Here is an 18,086-nt window from a genome sequence, read left to right on the forward strand (position 1 = left end):
CTTGGCTATTGTGAATAGTGCTGCTATGAACATTGGGGTGCATGTATCTTTTCAAATTAGAGTTTTCTCCAGATCTATGTCCAGGAGTGGGATTGCCGGATCATGTGGTAACTGTGTTTTTAGTTTTTTAAGGAACCTCCATACTGTTTTCCGGAGTGGCTGTACCAATTTACATTCCCACCAACAGTGTAGGAGGGTTCCCTTTTCTCCACACCCTCTCCAGCATTTATTATTTGTAGACTTTTTTTTTTTTTTTGGCCACACTGTGTGGCATGTGGGATCTTAGTTCCCCAACCAGGGATCGAACCCGTTCCCCCAAGTGGAAGTGCAGATTCTTAACCACTGGACTGCCCGGGAAGTCCCCTATTTGTAGACTTTTTGATGATGATGGTCATTCTGACTGGTGTGAGGTGATACCTCATTGTAGTTTTGATTTGCATTTCTCTAATGATTAGTGATGTTGAGCATCTTTTCATGTGCCTTTTGGCCATCTGTATGTCTTCTTTGGAGAAATGTCTCTTTAGATCTTCTGCCCATTTTTTGGTTTGGTTGCTTGTTTTTTTGTTATTGAGTTGTATGAGATGTTTGTATATTTTGGAAATTAAGCCCTTGTAGGTCGAATCATTTGCAAATATCTTCTCCCAGTCTGTAGGTTGTCTTTTTGTTTTGGTAATGGTTTCCTTTGCTGTGCTAAAGCTTATAAGTTTTGATTAGGTCCCATTTGTTTATTTTTGCTTTTATTTCTAGTGCCTTGGGAGACTGACCTAAGAAAACACTGGTACCATTTATGTCAGAGAATGTTTTGCCTATGTTCTCTTCTAGGAGTTTTATGGTATCATGTCTTATATTTAAGTATTCAAGCTATTTTGAGTTTATTTTTGTGTATGGTGTGAGGGTGTTTTCTAACTTCATTGATTTGCATGCAGCTGTCCAACTTTCCCAATGCCACTTGTTGAAGAGACTGTCTTTTCTCCATTGTATATTCTTGCTTCCTTTGTCAAAGATTGACCATAGTTGTATGGGTTTATTTCTGGGCTCTCTATTCTGTTCCATTGATCCATGTGTCTGTTTTTGTGCCAATACCATGCTGTTTTGATTACTGTAGCCTTGTAGTGTTGTCTGAAGTCTGGGACTTTGCCTCCAGCTTTGTTTGTTTTCCTCAGGATTGCTTTGGCAATTCTGTGTCTTTTATGGTTCCATATAAATTTTAGGATTATTTGTTCTCATTCTGTGAAAAATGTCATGGGTAATTTGATAGGGATCTCATTAAAACTGTAGATTGCTTTGGGTAGTATGGCCATTTTAACTATATGAATTCTTCCAATCCAAGAGCATGGGATATCTTTCTGTTTCTTTGATCATCTTCAGTTTCCTTTATCAGTGTTTTATAGTTCTCAGCATATAAGTCTTTCACCTCCTTGGTCAGGTTTATTCCTAAGTATTTTATTTTATTTTTTTGATGAGATTTTAAAAGAGATTTTTTGTTTACTTTCCCTTTCTGATATTTCACTGTTATTGTAAAGAAACACAACAGATTTGGTCTGAGTATATTTTTTCACTCTACAAAAGTTAGGTAGCATTGGCAAAAGGGCATTGAGATTTTCAGAGCTTCTGACTTTAGGATAACAGCTTTCATTGTAGCTTAGGAACTAAGGCTATTTTTATCTAGAACAGTCAACTTTTTAGAGTCTGCATTGTTGGAGGGTATAATACTAAAGCATATAATCATGGAATAATTTGTCTTAAAATGCCATATGGTTTATTATGATTTTTCATTTCCTATTTTTGTTTGGATAAGGTAAAATTATTTTGTATTTCATGAGAATATTCAGACAGCAGAGATTGGTATAAAAGAGGCAAAAATCATGTGAGGTAGCAATGGAAAATCAGATTTTAATTTGCCACGATTGTTTTATAGTTTATCTGACATATATAGTGTCAGAAAACAAAGTCTTACCTCTGGGGGGGAAAGTGATTTTTGTATTGAATTCATATTATTTTGATTTTGTCGAAGCAGTGTCCAAAATATGAATTTCCTAATGTAGTGTCAGGGAGGAAGAAATTTTCCTATACCCTTCTAAGTTTTTCTGGCAGGTTTAAGAATTAAATTGACATGAGACACATTAACAGATTAACAGGAGAAGACAAGAGTTTAATAACATGTATTGTGAGAGAGAACCAGGAAAACTGAGTAACTCACCAAAATGACTGAAACGCTCACCTTATATACTGTCTTCAGCTGAAAACAAAAGAGGATGTTGGGGGTAGTGGTTTGAGACTTCAAAGGGGGAGGCAATGCATGTGGAGATGAAAAGCAAATGTTTGGTAAACAAACGTTTGCTGGGCCTTGCAGTACACTGAGTGGACTCTGATCTCTAGGCCCTGCCGAGTGTTCCCCACCTCACCTAGCCCATATTCTTAGCTCTATTCCAGAACAGGCCCTTTGTCAAAATTCTTTTTGGCAGTAAAGGGGGCAGTAACAAGAAAAACTTGCTGAGTCTTCTGTTTCTTAAAAATAATCAGGCTAAATTAATCCTCATGCCAAAGAGACACATTTTGGGGTGACAAATTTTGCTTCCCTACAGTGGTAAAACCATTAATTTGGACTTCACTGTTTCACAACATGTAAAAATGAAAAATAATTTTTAAAAAAATTTAAAAAAAATTTTTTTTAATTTCAGGGAAATTAGCCACTTCAGAGAGAGAAGATAGCCTTGCCCTTTAAAAATATTGTTTGCTAGAAATGCAAATCAAAACTACAATGAGGTGTGAATGGCCATCATCAAAAAGTCTACATATAATAAATGCTGGAGAAGGTGTGGAGAAGAGGGAACCCTCCTACACTGTTGGTGGGAATGTAAATTGATATAACTGCTATGGAGAACAGTATGGAGGTTCCTTAAAAAACTAAAAATAGAATTACCATGTGATCCAGCAATCCCACTCCTGGCCATATATTCAGAAAAGATGAAAGCTCTAATTTGAAAAGATACATGCACTCCAATGTTCATAGCAGCCCTATTTACAATGGCCAAGACATGGAAGCAACCTAAATGTCCATAGACAGATGAATGGATAAAGAAGATGTGGAATATGTATACAATGGAATATTACTCAGCCATAAAAAAAGAATGAAATAATGCCATTTGTAGCAACATGGATGGACCTAGAGATTATCATACTAAGTGAAATAAATCAGAGAAATACAAATACATGATATCACTTATATGTGGAATCTAAAAGAAGTGATACAAATGAACTTATTTACAAAACAGAAATAGACTCACAGACATAGTAAACAAACTTATGGTTACCAAAGGGGAAAGGGGGGAGGATAAATTAGGAGTTTGGGATTAACAGATACACACTACTATATATAAAATGGATAAACAACTAGGACCTACTGTATAGCATGGGGAACTATAGTGAATATCTTATAATCTATAATGGAAAAGAATCTGAAAAAATATATATATATACATATATATGTATAACTGAATCATTTTGTTGTACATCTGAAACTAACACAACACTGTAAATCAACTATACTTCAATAAAAAACATATTGCTTATTTACTAACAGTGTAATTGCAGAAGAAGTGACCTACTTGGTACTTTGAATGAATGCAGGAGCACTCGTTAAGCCCTGATTATGTGCCAAGCACTGCCTCTTAATATTTTGATAGGCTACGTAAAGTTACAAGGCTTGGGAAGTTAGCAAAACTGCATTTCTTTATAAACATTCTACCATTCATATTGATCTTCTCTTGGTTCCAATTAATGAGGTTTTATTTTGTGCATTTTATTCTGTGAGTTGGGTTTATTTTCTAAAATACTCCAAGAAGGAAATTTGGCTTTACAAAAAGTGCATTGGGGGCTTCCCTGGTGGCACAGTGGTTAGGAATCCGCCTGCCAATGTAGGGGACACAAGTTCGAGCCCTGGTCCGGGAAGATCCCACATGCCACGGAGCAACTAAGCCCATGCGCCACAACTACTGAGTCTGTGCTCTAGAGCCTGCGAGCCACAACTACTGAGCCCGTGTGCCACAACTACTGAAGCCCGTGCGCCTAGAGCCCGTGCTCCACAACAAGAGAAGCCACCACAATGGGAAGCCCACGCACTGCAGCGAACAGTAGCCCCCGCTCGCCGCAACTAGAGAAAGCCCACATGCAGCAAGGAAAACCCAACACAGCCAAAATAGAAATACATTAAATAAATAAATAAATAAATAAATAAATAAATAAATTTTAAAAAGTGTTCTGGGCTTCCCTGGTGGCGCAGTGGTTAAGAATCCGCCTGCCAATGAAGGGGACACGGTTTTGAACCCTGATCCGGGAAGATCCCACATGCCACAGAGCAACTAAGCCCATGCGCCACAACTACTGAGTCTGCACTCTGGAGCCCGTGTACTACAACTACTGAAGCCCGCGTGCCTAGAGCCTGTGCTCCGCAACAAGAGAAGCCACCGCACTGCAACGAAGAGTAGCCCCCGCTCACCGCAAGTAGAGAAGAAAGCCCACGTGCTCAACGAAGACCCAACGCAGCCAAAAATAAATAAATAAAAATTTTTAAAAAGTGTTTCATTCTTTGAACGTTTAAGTAAACAGTACTTCCATTATTTTATTTAAGGTAAAATGACATGTACTATTGCAATATACTTGGAAAAATCATTTTTGTAATAAAAGTGTAAATGATAAACTAATATAGACGTGGAGTATATAAAATTGATAACAATGGGGTATATACGTTTGTTCTCATTTTTCATCTTCATGTACAACACTATACAAAATGGTATTATAAAAGCAGAAAGTGAAGCCTCAAATGTTTTTGGTCTAAGCAGTATTGATAGTATTGTAAGTACATGATGTATTCTGATTATCAAATAAATCCCAAGGCTTTTAATTTTAGCTTCTATATTCTTAAAAAACTTTGAAAGGGAAGTATTAACTTGATTAAAACTTTTGTAGATTGTAAAATGCTTTGAATGCCTGTGTTTGGGCTTTAAAGTGTGAAAATAAATTGGAAAGTGTTTGAATGATAGGGTTTGTTTTATTCTTAATTTATACCAAGTGATTTTAAATAAATTGTGTATGCAGTAAATTTGTCATAACTTAGTGGTAATAGTCTGATTTGATTTTTAAAGCCACTTATGTGAGCCCTTGAAAAAGTAAACAATTCTCATCACACTTTTTTTTTAAATTTTTATTTATTTATTTATTTATTTTTGGCTGTGTTGGGTCTTCGTTTCTGTGCAAGGGCTTTCTCTAGTTGCAGCAAGTGGGGGCCACTCTTCATCGCGGTGCGCGGGCCTCTCACTGTCGCGGCCTCTGTTGTTGCGGAGCACAGGCTCCAGACGCGCAGGCTCAGTAGTTGTGGCTCACGGGCCCAGTTACTCCGTGGCATGTGGGATCTTCCCAGACCAGGGCTCGAACCCGCGTCCCCTGCATTGGCAAGCATACGCTCAACCACTGCGCCACCAGGGAAGCCCCTCATCACACTTTTAATTAGACTGCATGTTTTATGATCTTTTAAACATGTGAATCAAATCCTATTATTCCTTACTCAGGAGCCTCTAGTGACATTCCTCATAATAAAAATCCAAATTTTTATTACAAGTTCCTATTTGCTGCTCTCCAAGTTCCTATTTATTCTAGTTTCTATTTCTACAATTTCAACTGCCACTCAACCGTATTAACTTCACTGTGGACCTAATTTCCACAAGTTCCTATTTATTCTAATCTCTGCTATCTCTACAATTTCAACTGCCTCTCAACCTTATTAACTTCACTGTGGACCTAATTTCTCAATCTCCCAATTTCCTATCTACCTAAGGGCTTTTACTCTTGCTTTTCCTTTGGAAATATTCTTTGCCTAAGTCTTCGTATGGTTTATATTATCTTCTCATTTAGGTCTCTACTTAATGTCAGTTTACTCAGAGTCGGAATGTTCTCTACCCATGCTCTGTCAGTATCATGACTTTACTCTACTTCATATTTCTTTATAGTTATCTATTACTTACCACTAGCTAACATTATTTTATATAGTTGTCTATTGTTTCCACTACAGTGTAAACTCTGAGTTCAGAAGCATTGTCTTTTATTACCTCTGAACTGCTAGTGCCCAAAATAGCGCTTGGCACTACACATGATAGATATGGATGAATAGATTGTTTTTATTTTGGACCATTCCTAGTGAACCTACCTTTCATTTATAATATTTTTATTAGATTATACAATTAGTTAGAAACTCAGATTATTTCTGGTTCACTCAGAAAGTTCAACACTTAAAGATTGGGTAGAGGAGAATGAACTAGTAGACGTCAGAAATAGGAATATCAGGAGAGTGTGGGGGTCAGGAAAAACAAGGGCCAAGTGTGTTTCCGTAAAGAAGTGATCGATAGTGTCAGGTGTCAATGAGGCTGAGATGAGGACTGAGAGATGTCCATTAAATTTGACCATGCGTTTCATTGATTTCCTTAGTTACTTTGGTGTGTGTTCAAGTATTTAAGTACTAATGGAAAATATTCAGTAGAGGTTTAAGAAATAAAGAGTGAATGGGGTAATGTATAATCTAAGATTCCTGATTAGGCTGCAGGGAGATGGATCCAGAGCATATCATGAGAGAAAGGGGAAAAGGTGTCAGATGCAGGTAGGTTTGTAAGTTTGGTGTTGGGAATCTGAAAGGGGAGTTCTGTCTTGTAGCTATTGTTTACTTTGTGAGGTAGGCAGGAAGTGGGGCCATATAAGCAAGAGGGAGCAGTGGTTTTGTTTTTTGACTGTTTTGTTTCACTTCTTTGATTGGGTGGATGGTGAAGCCATTAAGAAATCTAGAAGATGGCATTTTGTGGCTCATCTGGACAGTCTACCTCTGATTTTTTTGTGCCACACCCTCTTGTCAACTCTGCTTCAATCATACTGGTCCTCTTCTGATACTCAAACATACCCAAGCTTATTCCTGCCTTATTCTCTTTGCCCTAGCTGTAGCTTCTGCTTGGACCATTCTTCCCCTGGGCTAGCTGGCTGCTTGACACTTGGTTCCCAGCTTAAAAGTCTGTCACTTCCTCAGATGCCTGATTACCCAGTCTAAAGTAACTACCCAGTTACTCTCACACCACTCTATTCTAATATTTTGCAGAGAATTTCTCACACATACGTATTTGTCTCAACTCCTGGAAGGTGAGTTCCATATCAACAGGAATCCTGTTTGCCTGGTTCATTGCTGTACAGCACCTAGAAAAGTTACAGGTACCCAGATGACATTTAAATGTATACCCTTAAAGTGAATGAACAAAACTTTTCATAGCCACTCTTGAGGTCTGCACAGTGGCAAACGTGTCTGGAAATACCCAGTGCAACTCGTGTCAAGTGTGGGGCTAAGATGTTAGATGAGATTCCTGTCCTTTGAGAATGAGATGAAATGGCCTTGAATTCCATCCCATGTGTGTTTGGATAAATCTTCCCCATTTGATCTCTGAGGAATCAGAAGGGAAGTTGTTGGCCTTGAGTTGATCATCGAAGTCTCTAGAGCAGATACTGCATGGAACAAAGTATACAGAGAAAAAACAGACAGAGAAAAGATTGGGGGGGTGGGCCACAATTGAGTTCAAAAGAGGGAACAAGAAAAGATTTTCAGTACCTTAGGGGAAACCCCGGTAAAAAGCAGTGTTTCAAAAGTCAGGGCAAGAAATTTCGGAGTTAGTTTGGTGGTCAAAAATCTTAGTAGCGTGAGACTGACTGATAGCTATTGTCTTTGATAAGAAAGAGGTATGATTTAAGAATAATTACTAATGGAGGTTATAATTTATCTTAATGCTGAACTAGTTTTCGAAAGACCTGGGTTTGGCTACTGTTTTATCACAAAGTGACTGTAGGCTTCTGGGCAAGTTAATTTATCCTCTGTGAACATCAGTTTTCTCACCTATAATATAGGGATAAAAACAATCTGCTCTGCTAATCTCAGTGTTATGAAGGTTGCTGAAGATGGTTATGAGGAACGTGACGTGCATTGTAAACCCTTAAATTTTGTACAATTACAAATAATTAAAGTTGTTGGAATCAGAAATGGAGGAAACAGGTGGTTACATGGCAGGTATACCATAAATTCTGAGGTTGGGGCGAGGGGTGGCAAAAGAACTTGTTAAAAGGGACTGCAGGTAAGAAAGGGAGGGACTGAAGGCTGAAGTGAAAACCAAAGGACAAAAGCCCAGCTCTTCCCTTCAGGTGCCTTCTCTAATAACTGGTCTATTGAATTCCTGAACCTTACGTCTTTTCTACTGGCCACTCTGGTAGGCTTATCACTGCATTAAGTTCTCCCTTATCCTGAAATAACTTTTCAACAAGAACTCTACCATAATCTTCTTATTTCTCTCTCCTATCCCAGCCACAAAAAGAGCCCTCTTCTGGGTCATTTCGGGGAATTTTCACTCAAAATGTGAACTGCGGATGGTGGCAACGTTTAGCAATATTTGTCTCTGACATCTTCACCTGGATACTCAGTACATCTTTCTACCTAAAGGATCATCCGTTGGTAGGATTTAATCACATTAGCCAGTGTGTGAGGGTACCTTGCAAACAAGAGCGCTACTGAAGACTGCGTACTGCGGCACCATCATCAATTACGTGAGGAAACCGGGCCCTCCACGGTAGGCAGACTCGCCCAGTATCACACAGCTAGTTTAAGGCTGACTTCTGCAGCAGAACCCCGCTTCCCCAAACCCGAGGTCCCCGTAAACGCTCACAGTCCCCCAAGAGGGTTCTGACGAAAACCAAACTTCCCCAAGTCTCGCGCCACCGGGACTCGGGGGCGGGGTGGAGAGCACGAAGTATCGCGAGATGACGGCGTTTTCCCGCGAAGGAGAAGCGCGCGTTTTTCTCTGGCTGGACACCTGGCCGGGAGACTGGGACCGGCAAGCGGCTGGGAGGTTTTAGCGCGCGGCGTTGCAGGCGCTTTGCGGAGGGCACCCGGTTCCGGAGTGTGTGTCCAGCCATGCCGGCGCAGCGCCCCGCGAGCAGCGGCGGTGAGTGAGGAGAACCTGCCTCCCGGAGCGGGCGGCGGCGTCTGGGGCGGGGGTGCGGGAGCAGCATGGAGAGACTGCAGCCGAGCTTTTGAGGGGAGAGGCGACCCCGGGCAGAGACTGAGGAGGAAAGGAGGGTTACCTTTTCTGTGGGGAGTGAGTGGGGGACACCCGGAACTGCGCATATTTGCATGGTATAGGAGATTAGACACAGGGGAGCTGCGTTTTCCCGAACATCCCCATTTGTAAACTGGGGTCCAGGCAACTTGTTGACATAGTGAAGACTTAGGATGTCTTCTGAGAGGTGATACTGGCGTCCCCCTGGGTCTTCATGGTTTGCCTCAAATGCATCTGGGAAAGGGAGGAAGGTTGTTTACTCGGAAGTTGAGTAACTGGTCATTTTTTAAAGCTGCAGTTTAAAAGCCTTGCCCCCTCCTAGGGTCCGTAGCTCCAGATATGGTCGCACAGCCGGAGACTGCCGTGATTACCCCAGCCATGGTAGAGGAGGAAGAACAGCTTGAAGCTGCTGGGCTAGAGAGAGAGAGGAAGATGCTAGAAAAGGTAAAATAGGCATCACGTTCATCGTCGGGGATGTGGTTTGTGTGCTTAAGTTTACTAGTCTGGTTTTTTATCAACTTTAAAACGGGCTTCCTTATTTATCTGTTTACCGATGCTATTTTTGAGAAACTTTTGCATGAGCTTTGAATGAGGCTTCTATCAGATATAGTCTTGGTCTATAAAGTGGCCTCATCTCTCTTAAGTGAGCATTTCAAATTGCTTGTTTAGCTATTATAATTCTTCCAAAGTCGGTAGTGAATTATTTTTAGTGAATTCTTTCAGTGCTGTTTTCCACCTAAGTGATCAACTTGTTTTTTGCTTTCTTTTCCATTTCTTGGGCTATTGCTAAGTAGGATCCTTTAGGTTAAAATGTGATGTACTTTTTCAGTGAAGAGTTAATTATCCTTGGGGTTTTCTGGTACAGAGTATTTTGTACGTTACTAAAAGCAGTTTTTAACCTCTTGAAAAACTTCAGTTTTTAAGTATATTTTACTCCAGTACTGTCCTACCCTGTTGCTTCATTATTGCATATGCAAGAAGACTGACACCTACTACCGCTTATGTGCTGCCTACTAAGTGATTTTCTTGTAATAATTTATTTAGCCCTCCCAGTATTATGGTTATTTAGGTACTTTTGATATCTCCATTTACATATGACAAAACTGAGGCAGTTGGGGGTCGGGTCACACACTAGTGAACTCAAATTTGGCTGTCTCCAGAGTTCTTGTCCTTAACATTAAACCTCTCTGAGGACATTAATATTGAATTAACTCCATGTAATTACAAAACTACTCAAATTGGGGAATAATGCACTCCAAAGGCAAGTAATGAATTAGTTAGTTCCCTGCTATTTTATATCAACAATAATGATTCTTTTGTTAGCATTTTTGACACCACATGATCATTTATTGTGAGTCAGTCACTGTTCTGAATGCTGTACATGTATTTTACTCATTGAATCCTCAATAGTATCAAGTAGATACCATTATTAAACTCATTATGATTACTGTTATTAAACTTACTAGTTTAATTACTAGTATAAACTATTACTTTTATTAAAATAGTCTATAAACTAGGTTCTATTTTCATTCCACTTTACAGATGAGGAAACTGAGGCACCTAGAGGTTGCCTGGGATCCCTCAGCCAGTAAATGGCAGAACAAAGATGGTAACGTAGGCCATGTGGTTCCAGAATTCACACTTTTTAACCACCTTGCTATACTTTCACTCCAGTATATAATAGTTCCATTATTACTGATCATCTGTAGTTGACCATAATCCAGTAAGGTAGTGTATGTTAACAAATTTTAACAGAATTGGGAGGTCAACCTTGAACCACCTTTACTCATTCTATGAATTCCTACAGTACTTTGTTACACAGTATTATCCTTACTTACTTGATTCTTTCTCACTTTGTTTCTTGAGGGCACATCACACTGTTTTGTTTTTGTAGGCTGTGCACCTGGCAACTAGTAGGTTATAGTAAATGTCTATTGAATTTCTAACTAAGGTAAAAGAATATTTTATAATATATTACCTAACATATATGATTATATAAATAAAATAAATATACTTACAAGCCATTGTAACAAGGTGAATTATAAAGGATGAATCCTGGGGCATGGTCCAGAGTAGAATCAACTTCAGAGATTGTTAGCGATAAACCCTTAATTTTGAGTAGTGTAGTTCTCTTTTATAACTCATGAAAATTGTTGGTTAAGGAAATGCTATTTGAAGAAAGATATGAGGTGTAATAAGAATACATTTCAAGAATGCATGAGTTCAAGTGAAGAAAGATTATTTTCACATTTAAAAAAGGTCTATCAGGGAATTCCCTGGCGGTCCAGTGGTTAGGACTCCAGGCTTTCACTGCTGTGGGCCCAGGTTCTTCCCCTGGTCGGGGAACTAAGATCCCACAAGCGGTGCGGTGCGGTGCTGTGCGGCCAAAAAAAAATTTTTAAATAAATAAATAAAAAAGGTCCGTCAAAATTTGTAGTACCATAAGTATTTGCTGATTAAACTAAGAGTCAAAATAACTGCTACTTTCAGTGAAATTTTTAAGCTCTTGAACATTTTGCAATCCTAACGTTTTTTGGAATTGTTACTCTTGAGGGATAGGTATGGTACAACTAGCTTTTCTTTAGCAGTTATGCATCATAGAACTTAAAATAGCAATTTTTAATCCATTTTTCAGTACTTCCATGAATAAAGCTCTTTTCAATCCCATTAGTGCAAGGGTGTAATTTGCTAAAAACCTAGTAGGATTGTGGTTCATTGTTATTACATGTCTTTTTATGTACAGGTATTGAAAGAATTTGATTGCTTTTTGCCCTTGACACTTACAAATTATTCCCTCAGTGACTGTAGAGAAAATTCTAAGAATAAGTCTCTCTCTTACATGTCTTTGGAGCCAAAAAATTCAGTACACAAAAGTAATGATTCCTTTTCTTTTGGGAGAATTCAGTATTTATGGGCATGTATTTAGAAGTACTTAAGAGAGGAAGAGCTAGCTTAAGTTCTTAATGAGAAGCATTTACTTTGCTTTAGGAGATTTGAAGGTTTGTGAAGATCCTGGAGAATGATTTTGACATTCATTTGCTACAGTTATTTTCTTTGACTTTTCACCTGCATTTCCTTTTGAAAGAAGTCATTGTTAGTCTAGAATACTTGAGAGTAGCTTTAACTTCTGTGTAAGTGGGGGAAGGGGAATTGTAAGAGTTGTGAGGGTTCTTGGAAAGGTAAAAGGAAAACTGTTCATATTGTGTAACCTGAAATAGAACTCCCTCCGCAAAAAATAAATAAATAAAACTGGGGTTGGGAGAGGTAATGGGGTAGACAGTGGAGAATTTATGCTCTTGGTGTCCACTGGCATACTCTCTCACTCTCTCATCAAGAGATGCTTTCAGCCAGGCACTCAGTATTGAATACTTTCCACAGATGAAGCTACAATTTACTTTAATATAACAAATAACAAAATTAAGTCAAGAAAGAGTAATGATAGATGAGAAGATTTACTATAGAATTATTTTGAAATACAGAAGACTGGGTTTAAAGGTTAACCATTGGCATATTCTAATTATATTATAAATTATTGTTCCATGATGGCACCTTAAAGCTTTAATTACTTTAAAGATGTATGCTAATTTATTCTGAACAGGACTTAAGGCAGCAGATAAATTAAGCACAAAGTATTTTAACTAAAATATAAAATTAAAGTTAAATTTAGGAATTCATTTTTATAAAGTTTTAAGTAATTTCATCTCATTTATAATATCCATTTCATTAAGTGACTGACTATTGTAATCATAGTAGTACGTTGGTAATAGTAAAAGAAAGGCTGTCCTAAAAGAACTGAAAATAGAGTTTTATCTGCACGGGTAAGACTATGGATGATTTTTAAAAGAATTTTTATTTTCTTGTAATGCGCATGTATTTCATTAAATTTATTGTTAGGTATCTTATTGTCACTGCTTTTGTAATAGAAAATAAATTTATTTTGAAAGAAAAGTTAGATGACATAACATCTGGGAAATATAAGCTAATATATACTGGTGTCTGATTTGTAAGGTCAAGCCTTAACCACTAAATTAAATTTACCACACACACACACTCAGGAGTGGAATTGCTGGTTAGTAAGATTTGCATATATTCAACTCTCAGTTGACTTCAGCCCACTTAATGCTTTTCTTTTGAGTTCAGATTACAGTATTTGGTTGGCAAATTATGAACTGGATTTGGCCTTATGTCTGTTTTATTGGAACACAACTTTTGTTTACATGTTGTCTATAACTGCTCGAAGGCAGATTTGAGTATTTGCAATACAAACCATATCATGCTCAAATATTTAAATATTTGCCCTTTGCCCTTTTACAGAAAATGTTTGTGGACCATTGACCTATACTATTTATTTGTTGCTTTTGTTTTCTCTCTTGTGCCCTCTGTTATTGTTCTCTTAAGATGTTTAACTTTTATTATGAATTGAGAGGGTTCCTCCTCAGCCACTAGACTGTTGTATACTCTTACAAATCAATAAATAAATGGTGTGTAAAAGTAATATGGAAAGCAGAGGTTTGTAAATGGAAGGCGTACAGAGGTGAAAGATAAAGGTAAGAGTATGAGAGTAGAAAGCTAAAAGGTAAGGGCAAAGCTTGGGCAACACAATACTGAGGAGGAAAGAAGCTTGTAAGAAATAAACAGTAGATTTAGCACGTTTAAATATTTTGACAATATAGTTTTTAAATTCTAAAACTAGATGTTCTGATTCCTAGCTAATGAGACTATCTTTTAATTCCAATGCTCCTTCAAATTAAACTGGTGTATAAAATTTTTCTTTTCTGAAATCATTTGGTTTTGTAAAAACTTAAATTCAACCTGAATTAAATATTTGCTTTCTCACTTTAATTTCAAATATTTTGAAAATGGACCTTCAATTCTGTAGATGCCAATAACCATATATTCAGTGTCTGAAATTTCAGTATTTTGGTAGCCAAGCTATACTTTACCAGATTGCCTGTTGAACCCCAGAATCATATTTTTTTTAGCTATTCTAGGTTTTTGTTTGGAAGATAACCATTTTTAGTAAGTGAATTTAATATTATAAAAATATTTTTCATGAATTACAGGAAATATATTAAACCTAAAGAGCAGTTGTTTAGTCATCTTTGTTACACCTTATGCAGAAAAAAATCAGTGTATGTCAGGAAACCATTAATAATTATGGAAACTTTCTCTTTGGATAGGCTCGCATGTCTTGGGATAGAGAGTCCATGGACATTCGATATCGTAGACTTCAGCATTTGCTTGAAAAAAGCAATATTTACTCCAAATTTTTATTGACTAAAATGGAACAGCAGCAATTAGAGGTATGTATATGTGATTGATTATAGCTAACAGCTTAAATTTTTAAAATAAGCTTTACTGAGATATAAATTACATACAATAAATTGCACACATTTTAAGTTTAGAGTTAGATGAGTTTTGACCTGTGTAACCACCGGCACAGTCAAGATAAAGAACATTTCCATTATCCCATGAAGTTTTCTTCTCTCAGTGGTCTCTGCTTCTGGCCCCGAACAACCACTGGTTTCTGTTTTCTGCCACTATAAATTGGTATTGTTTTTTCTAGAATATTAATAAATGGAATCATATGATAAGCACTCTTTTGGTGTCTCGCTTCTTTAGCTCAGCATATTTTTAAGATTCACTTACGTGTATTTATTTAGTAGATCATTTTTATTCCTAAGAAGCATTCCATTGTATGAATATACCAACATTTTTTAAAAATTATGAATACTGTATTAATTAAATGAACAAGAATTAAGAACTAGGACATTCTAAATATTTTTGCACCTCCATTTCTGCTTCTCTTTCCCATCTCCTTGCCTCGTTTACCATCCTAACCCAGAGGTAATTACCATCATGAATTTTGTATTTATCATTTCTCTGCTTAAAAAAATAGTTTAACATATATCACATATGTATATGTCCATAAACAGTGTATATTTTTGGTCTTGCTTATTTTGAGCCTTATAAGAATGGTATCATACTATATGTAGTTTTTCTATAGTTTGCTTTTGTCATTCAAGGTGTGTTTCATTCAAGAGTAACTGCTTCTAAGCAGACTTTAGACCAAAACGCCTGTTTTTAGTTCCAACTTCATCCTCACTTCCAGGGTTGCCTTGTGCTGCCTGCCAATCCTTGAGCTGTTGGAGTTTCCTCAATATAAATTGCTTTACTCCAACATTTATTTTTTTATTCACCTGTTAGCTGATTTTTATCCTGTCCAGTGATATTTTTTGGATGCCAGAAATTGTGAATTTTATGTTGCTCAGTCCCCTTTTCTAAAAATTGCTTTATTGAAATATAACTGATATACACAAAACTGTACATTTTTAAAATGTATACCCATGAAGCCACCACAACCAAGGTAATGAACATAACCATTAATTCCAAAAAATTCTTCCTGTCCCCCCATTTTTAATGAGATATAATTGACATGTAACATTATATTAGTTTCAGGTGTACAGTGTAATGATTCAATATTTGTATATATTGCAAAATGATCACCACAGTAAGTCTAGTTAACATTGTCACTGTACACAGTTAAAAAAATTTTTTTCCCTTGTGATGGGAACTTTTAAGATTTACTCTCTTAACAACTTTCAAATATGCAATAAGTATTATTAACTATGGTCACCATGCTGTGTAGTACACCCCCATCCATGACTTGTTTATTTTATAACTGGAAATTTATACCTTTTGACCTCCCCCCTCACCTCCCCACCCCCTAACCACCGGTCTGTTCTCTGAATCTGTGAGCTCTTTTTTTTTTTTTTACGATTCCATATGTAAGTGAAATCATAATAGTATTTGTCTTTCTCTCTTATTTCACTTAGCATAATGCCCTCAAGGTCCATCCATATTGTCGCAAATAGCAAGATCACATTCTTTTTTTATGGCTGAATTCTGCCGCTTTTTAATTTTCTCCCATCCCTCACTTCCTGTCTTCATCACCAGATAGCCACTGATCTGCTTTCTGTAATTACAGATTTGTTTGCATTTTCTGTTGGTGTTAGGTTCTTTTAGCTTTTATATCTGAAAAAGTCTTCATTTACCTTTTATTTTTGAAAGATTTTCTACTGGGTGAAGAATTTATTTTTCTTTAGTGCTTCCCCCCACCCCCTTGCAGTATTTTAATGATGTTTCACTGCTTTCTAGCTTACATTGTTTCTAACAAAGCCAGAGTCCTTATGATGGCCTACAAGACTATAAGCAGTCTGGTTGCCTCCCTCAACCCCATACCTTTCAGACCTTGTTCTAGGTGTGTTTCCGGCCTTTAGGCCTTTGCACTGGCTGTTTTCTACTTGGAACCCTCTTCTCAATAGATACCTGCCTGGCTTACTTCATCATCTTCAAGCTTTGGCTTACACATTTTCTCAATGAGACCTGCCCTGACAACCTTAAATAAAGTTACCTGGCACCTCCATCCTCACACTCCTGATCCCCTTTACCTTGTTCTTTTCTTCGCATTGCATTTATCATCTAAGACACTGTATAATTTATTTATAGTCCACCAGAAGTATGATTTAAAAACTTGGGCCAAGTGTCAACACTACAATAAATCCTTTTGTCCCCATCATTCACATTTAACAGTTATCAATCAAGATTTTGCTACACTTGCTAAATTCTCTTTTTCCTTTGTTGAAGCCCTTTTTAACCCTTCCTATGGTAAAATGAAACAGAAAAACAAATACCAAGCTTAATGACTCACTGTAAGGTAAATACTCTTTTAAACACCTCTTGGAAATGGTTTGAGTCGTTTTCTGTTCTGCTTTTAAAGCTTTGTTAGGGGGCTTATGGAACAGCTTTTTTAGTCCAAGAATAACTTGGTCCCTCTTCTGAATGTTCTTGAAGCCCCATACATTAAGAGGCCTTTCAGCTTTGGCTGACGGGAATGTGAACTGTTCCTGAGCCCTTGTGAGCACAGGGATTGTTCTACCTGCTTTCTAGTTGCTCTTTTCCTGGCCTTCCTTTTCTTAGACTCACACACTGATCAGTACTCAGCCTGAGGATGCCACTGCAGATCTTCAGAGCCTCTTTTGTATGCGACTGTCTCCTCTCTGGTACCTGACCTTGGTTTGCTAGCTCCTCTGAGTTTTGCACTCTGTCTTTTCAACTCAGGGAGACTGTTGAGCTCTATTTGGGTTCTTCCTCCATTATTTGCACTTGGAAGTTGCCTCCAGGCAGTAAGCTGGGCAATCAGAAGATTCACGTCGTTCGTGACAGTGTTCACTGTTCTTTGCTGCGTGTTGCTGAAAACCACTGATATATTTTATCTAGATTTTAGTTGCTTAAGGCAAGAGGGTAAATCTGTTCACAGGACAGTGTTCACTGTCCTTTGCTGTGTGTTGCTGAAAACCATTGATATATTTTATCTAGATTTTAGTTGCTTAAGGCAGGAGGGTAAATCTGTTCTCTGTTACTCCATAAAGGCTTGAAGCGCAAGTTCTTGTTTTTTAATTTTTATATACAGTTTCTTCATTGTGAACTTAAGTTATTTGAGATGTGTGTTTCATACTTTGCATTTTCCACTTTTGACACTAAGAAAAAATTATCTTACAGGAACAGAAGAAGAAAGAGAAATTGGAGAGAAAAAAGGAATCTTTAAAAGTTACTAAGGTAATAAACAGTAAGCTAGAATATTTTGTATACGTTACCTTCGATATTGAAGACATTCTCTTGTATTCTTTTGACTATTGATCATCTATTTAATTTTAACCTTCTTTATCTGATAACCTATCTTTGTTGGTTGCATAGAAATATGTAAAATCTGTTTCTCAGTATTTTAGATATGGGAGGAGAGCTAAACTATGACCTTTTTCGTTTCTTATTCTGTGGACTATATTTCATAATAGCAAAATTTCACTTTCTTATCTGGGGAAAAATCTGCAAATATTTTATACCTCAAGGCATTTTATAAGTGGCCAGCTCTTTTGGAGCATGTAATGCTTACTC

General features: G+C 37.4%; 1 protein-coding gene across 2 annotated transcripts in view; it reads left to right on the forward strand.

Annotated features, from left to right (window-relative positions):
* Positions 1-8,819: 8,819 nt before the first annotated feature.
* The window catches only part of HELLS (helicase, lymphoid specific), a 37,696-nt gene continuing 28,429 nt past the window's right edge, over positions 8,820-18,086 (forward strand). For both annotated transcript variants that reach the window (XM_082406513.1, XM_082406514.1), the window contains exons 1-4: positions 8,820-9,017; positions 9,454-9,575; positions 14,312-14,434; positions 17,694-17,750. In XM_082406513.1, the coding sequence (XP_082262639.1) occupies positions 8,987-9,017; positions 9,454-9,575; positions 14,312-14,434; positions 17,694-17,750 (333 nt within the window). In that variant the 5' untranslated portion in view covers positions 8,820-8,986. The remainder of the gene's footprint in view (positions 9,018-9,453; positions 9,576-14,311; positions 14,435-17,693; positions 17,751-18,086) is intronic.

Source organism: Balaenoptera borealis (genome assembly GCF_965194805.1).
Source record: "Balaenoptera borealis genome assembly, chromosome: 10".
NCBI lineage: Eukaryota > Metazoa > Chordata > Mammalia > Artiodactyla > Balaenopteridae > Balaenoptera > Balaenoptera borealis.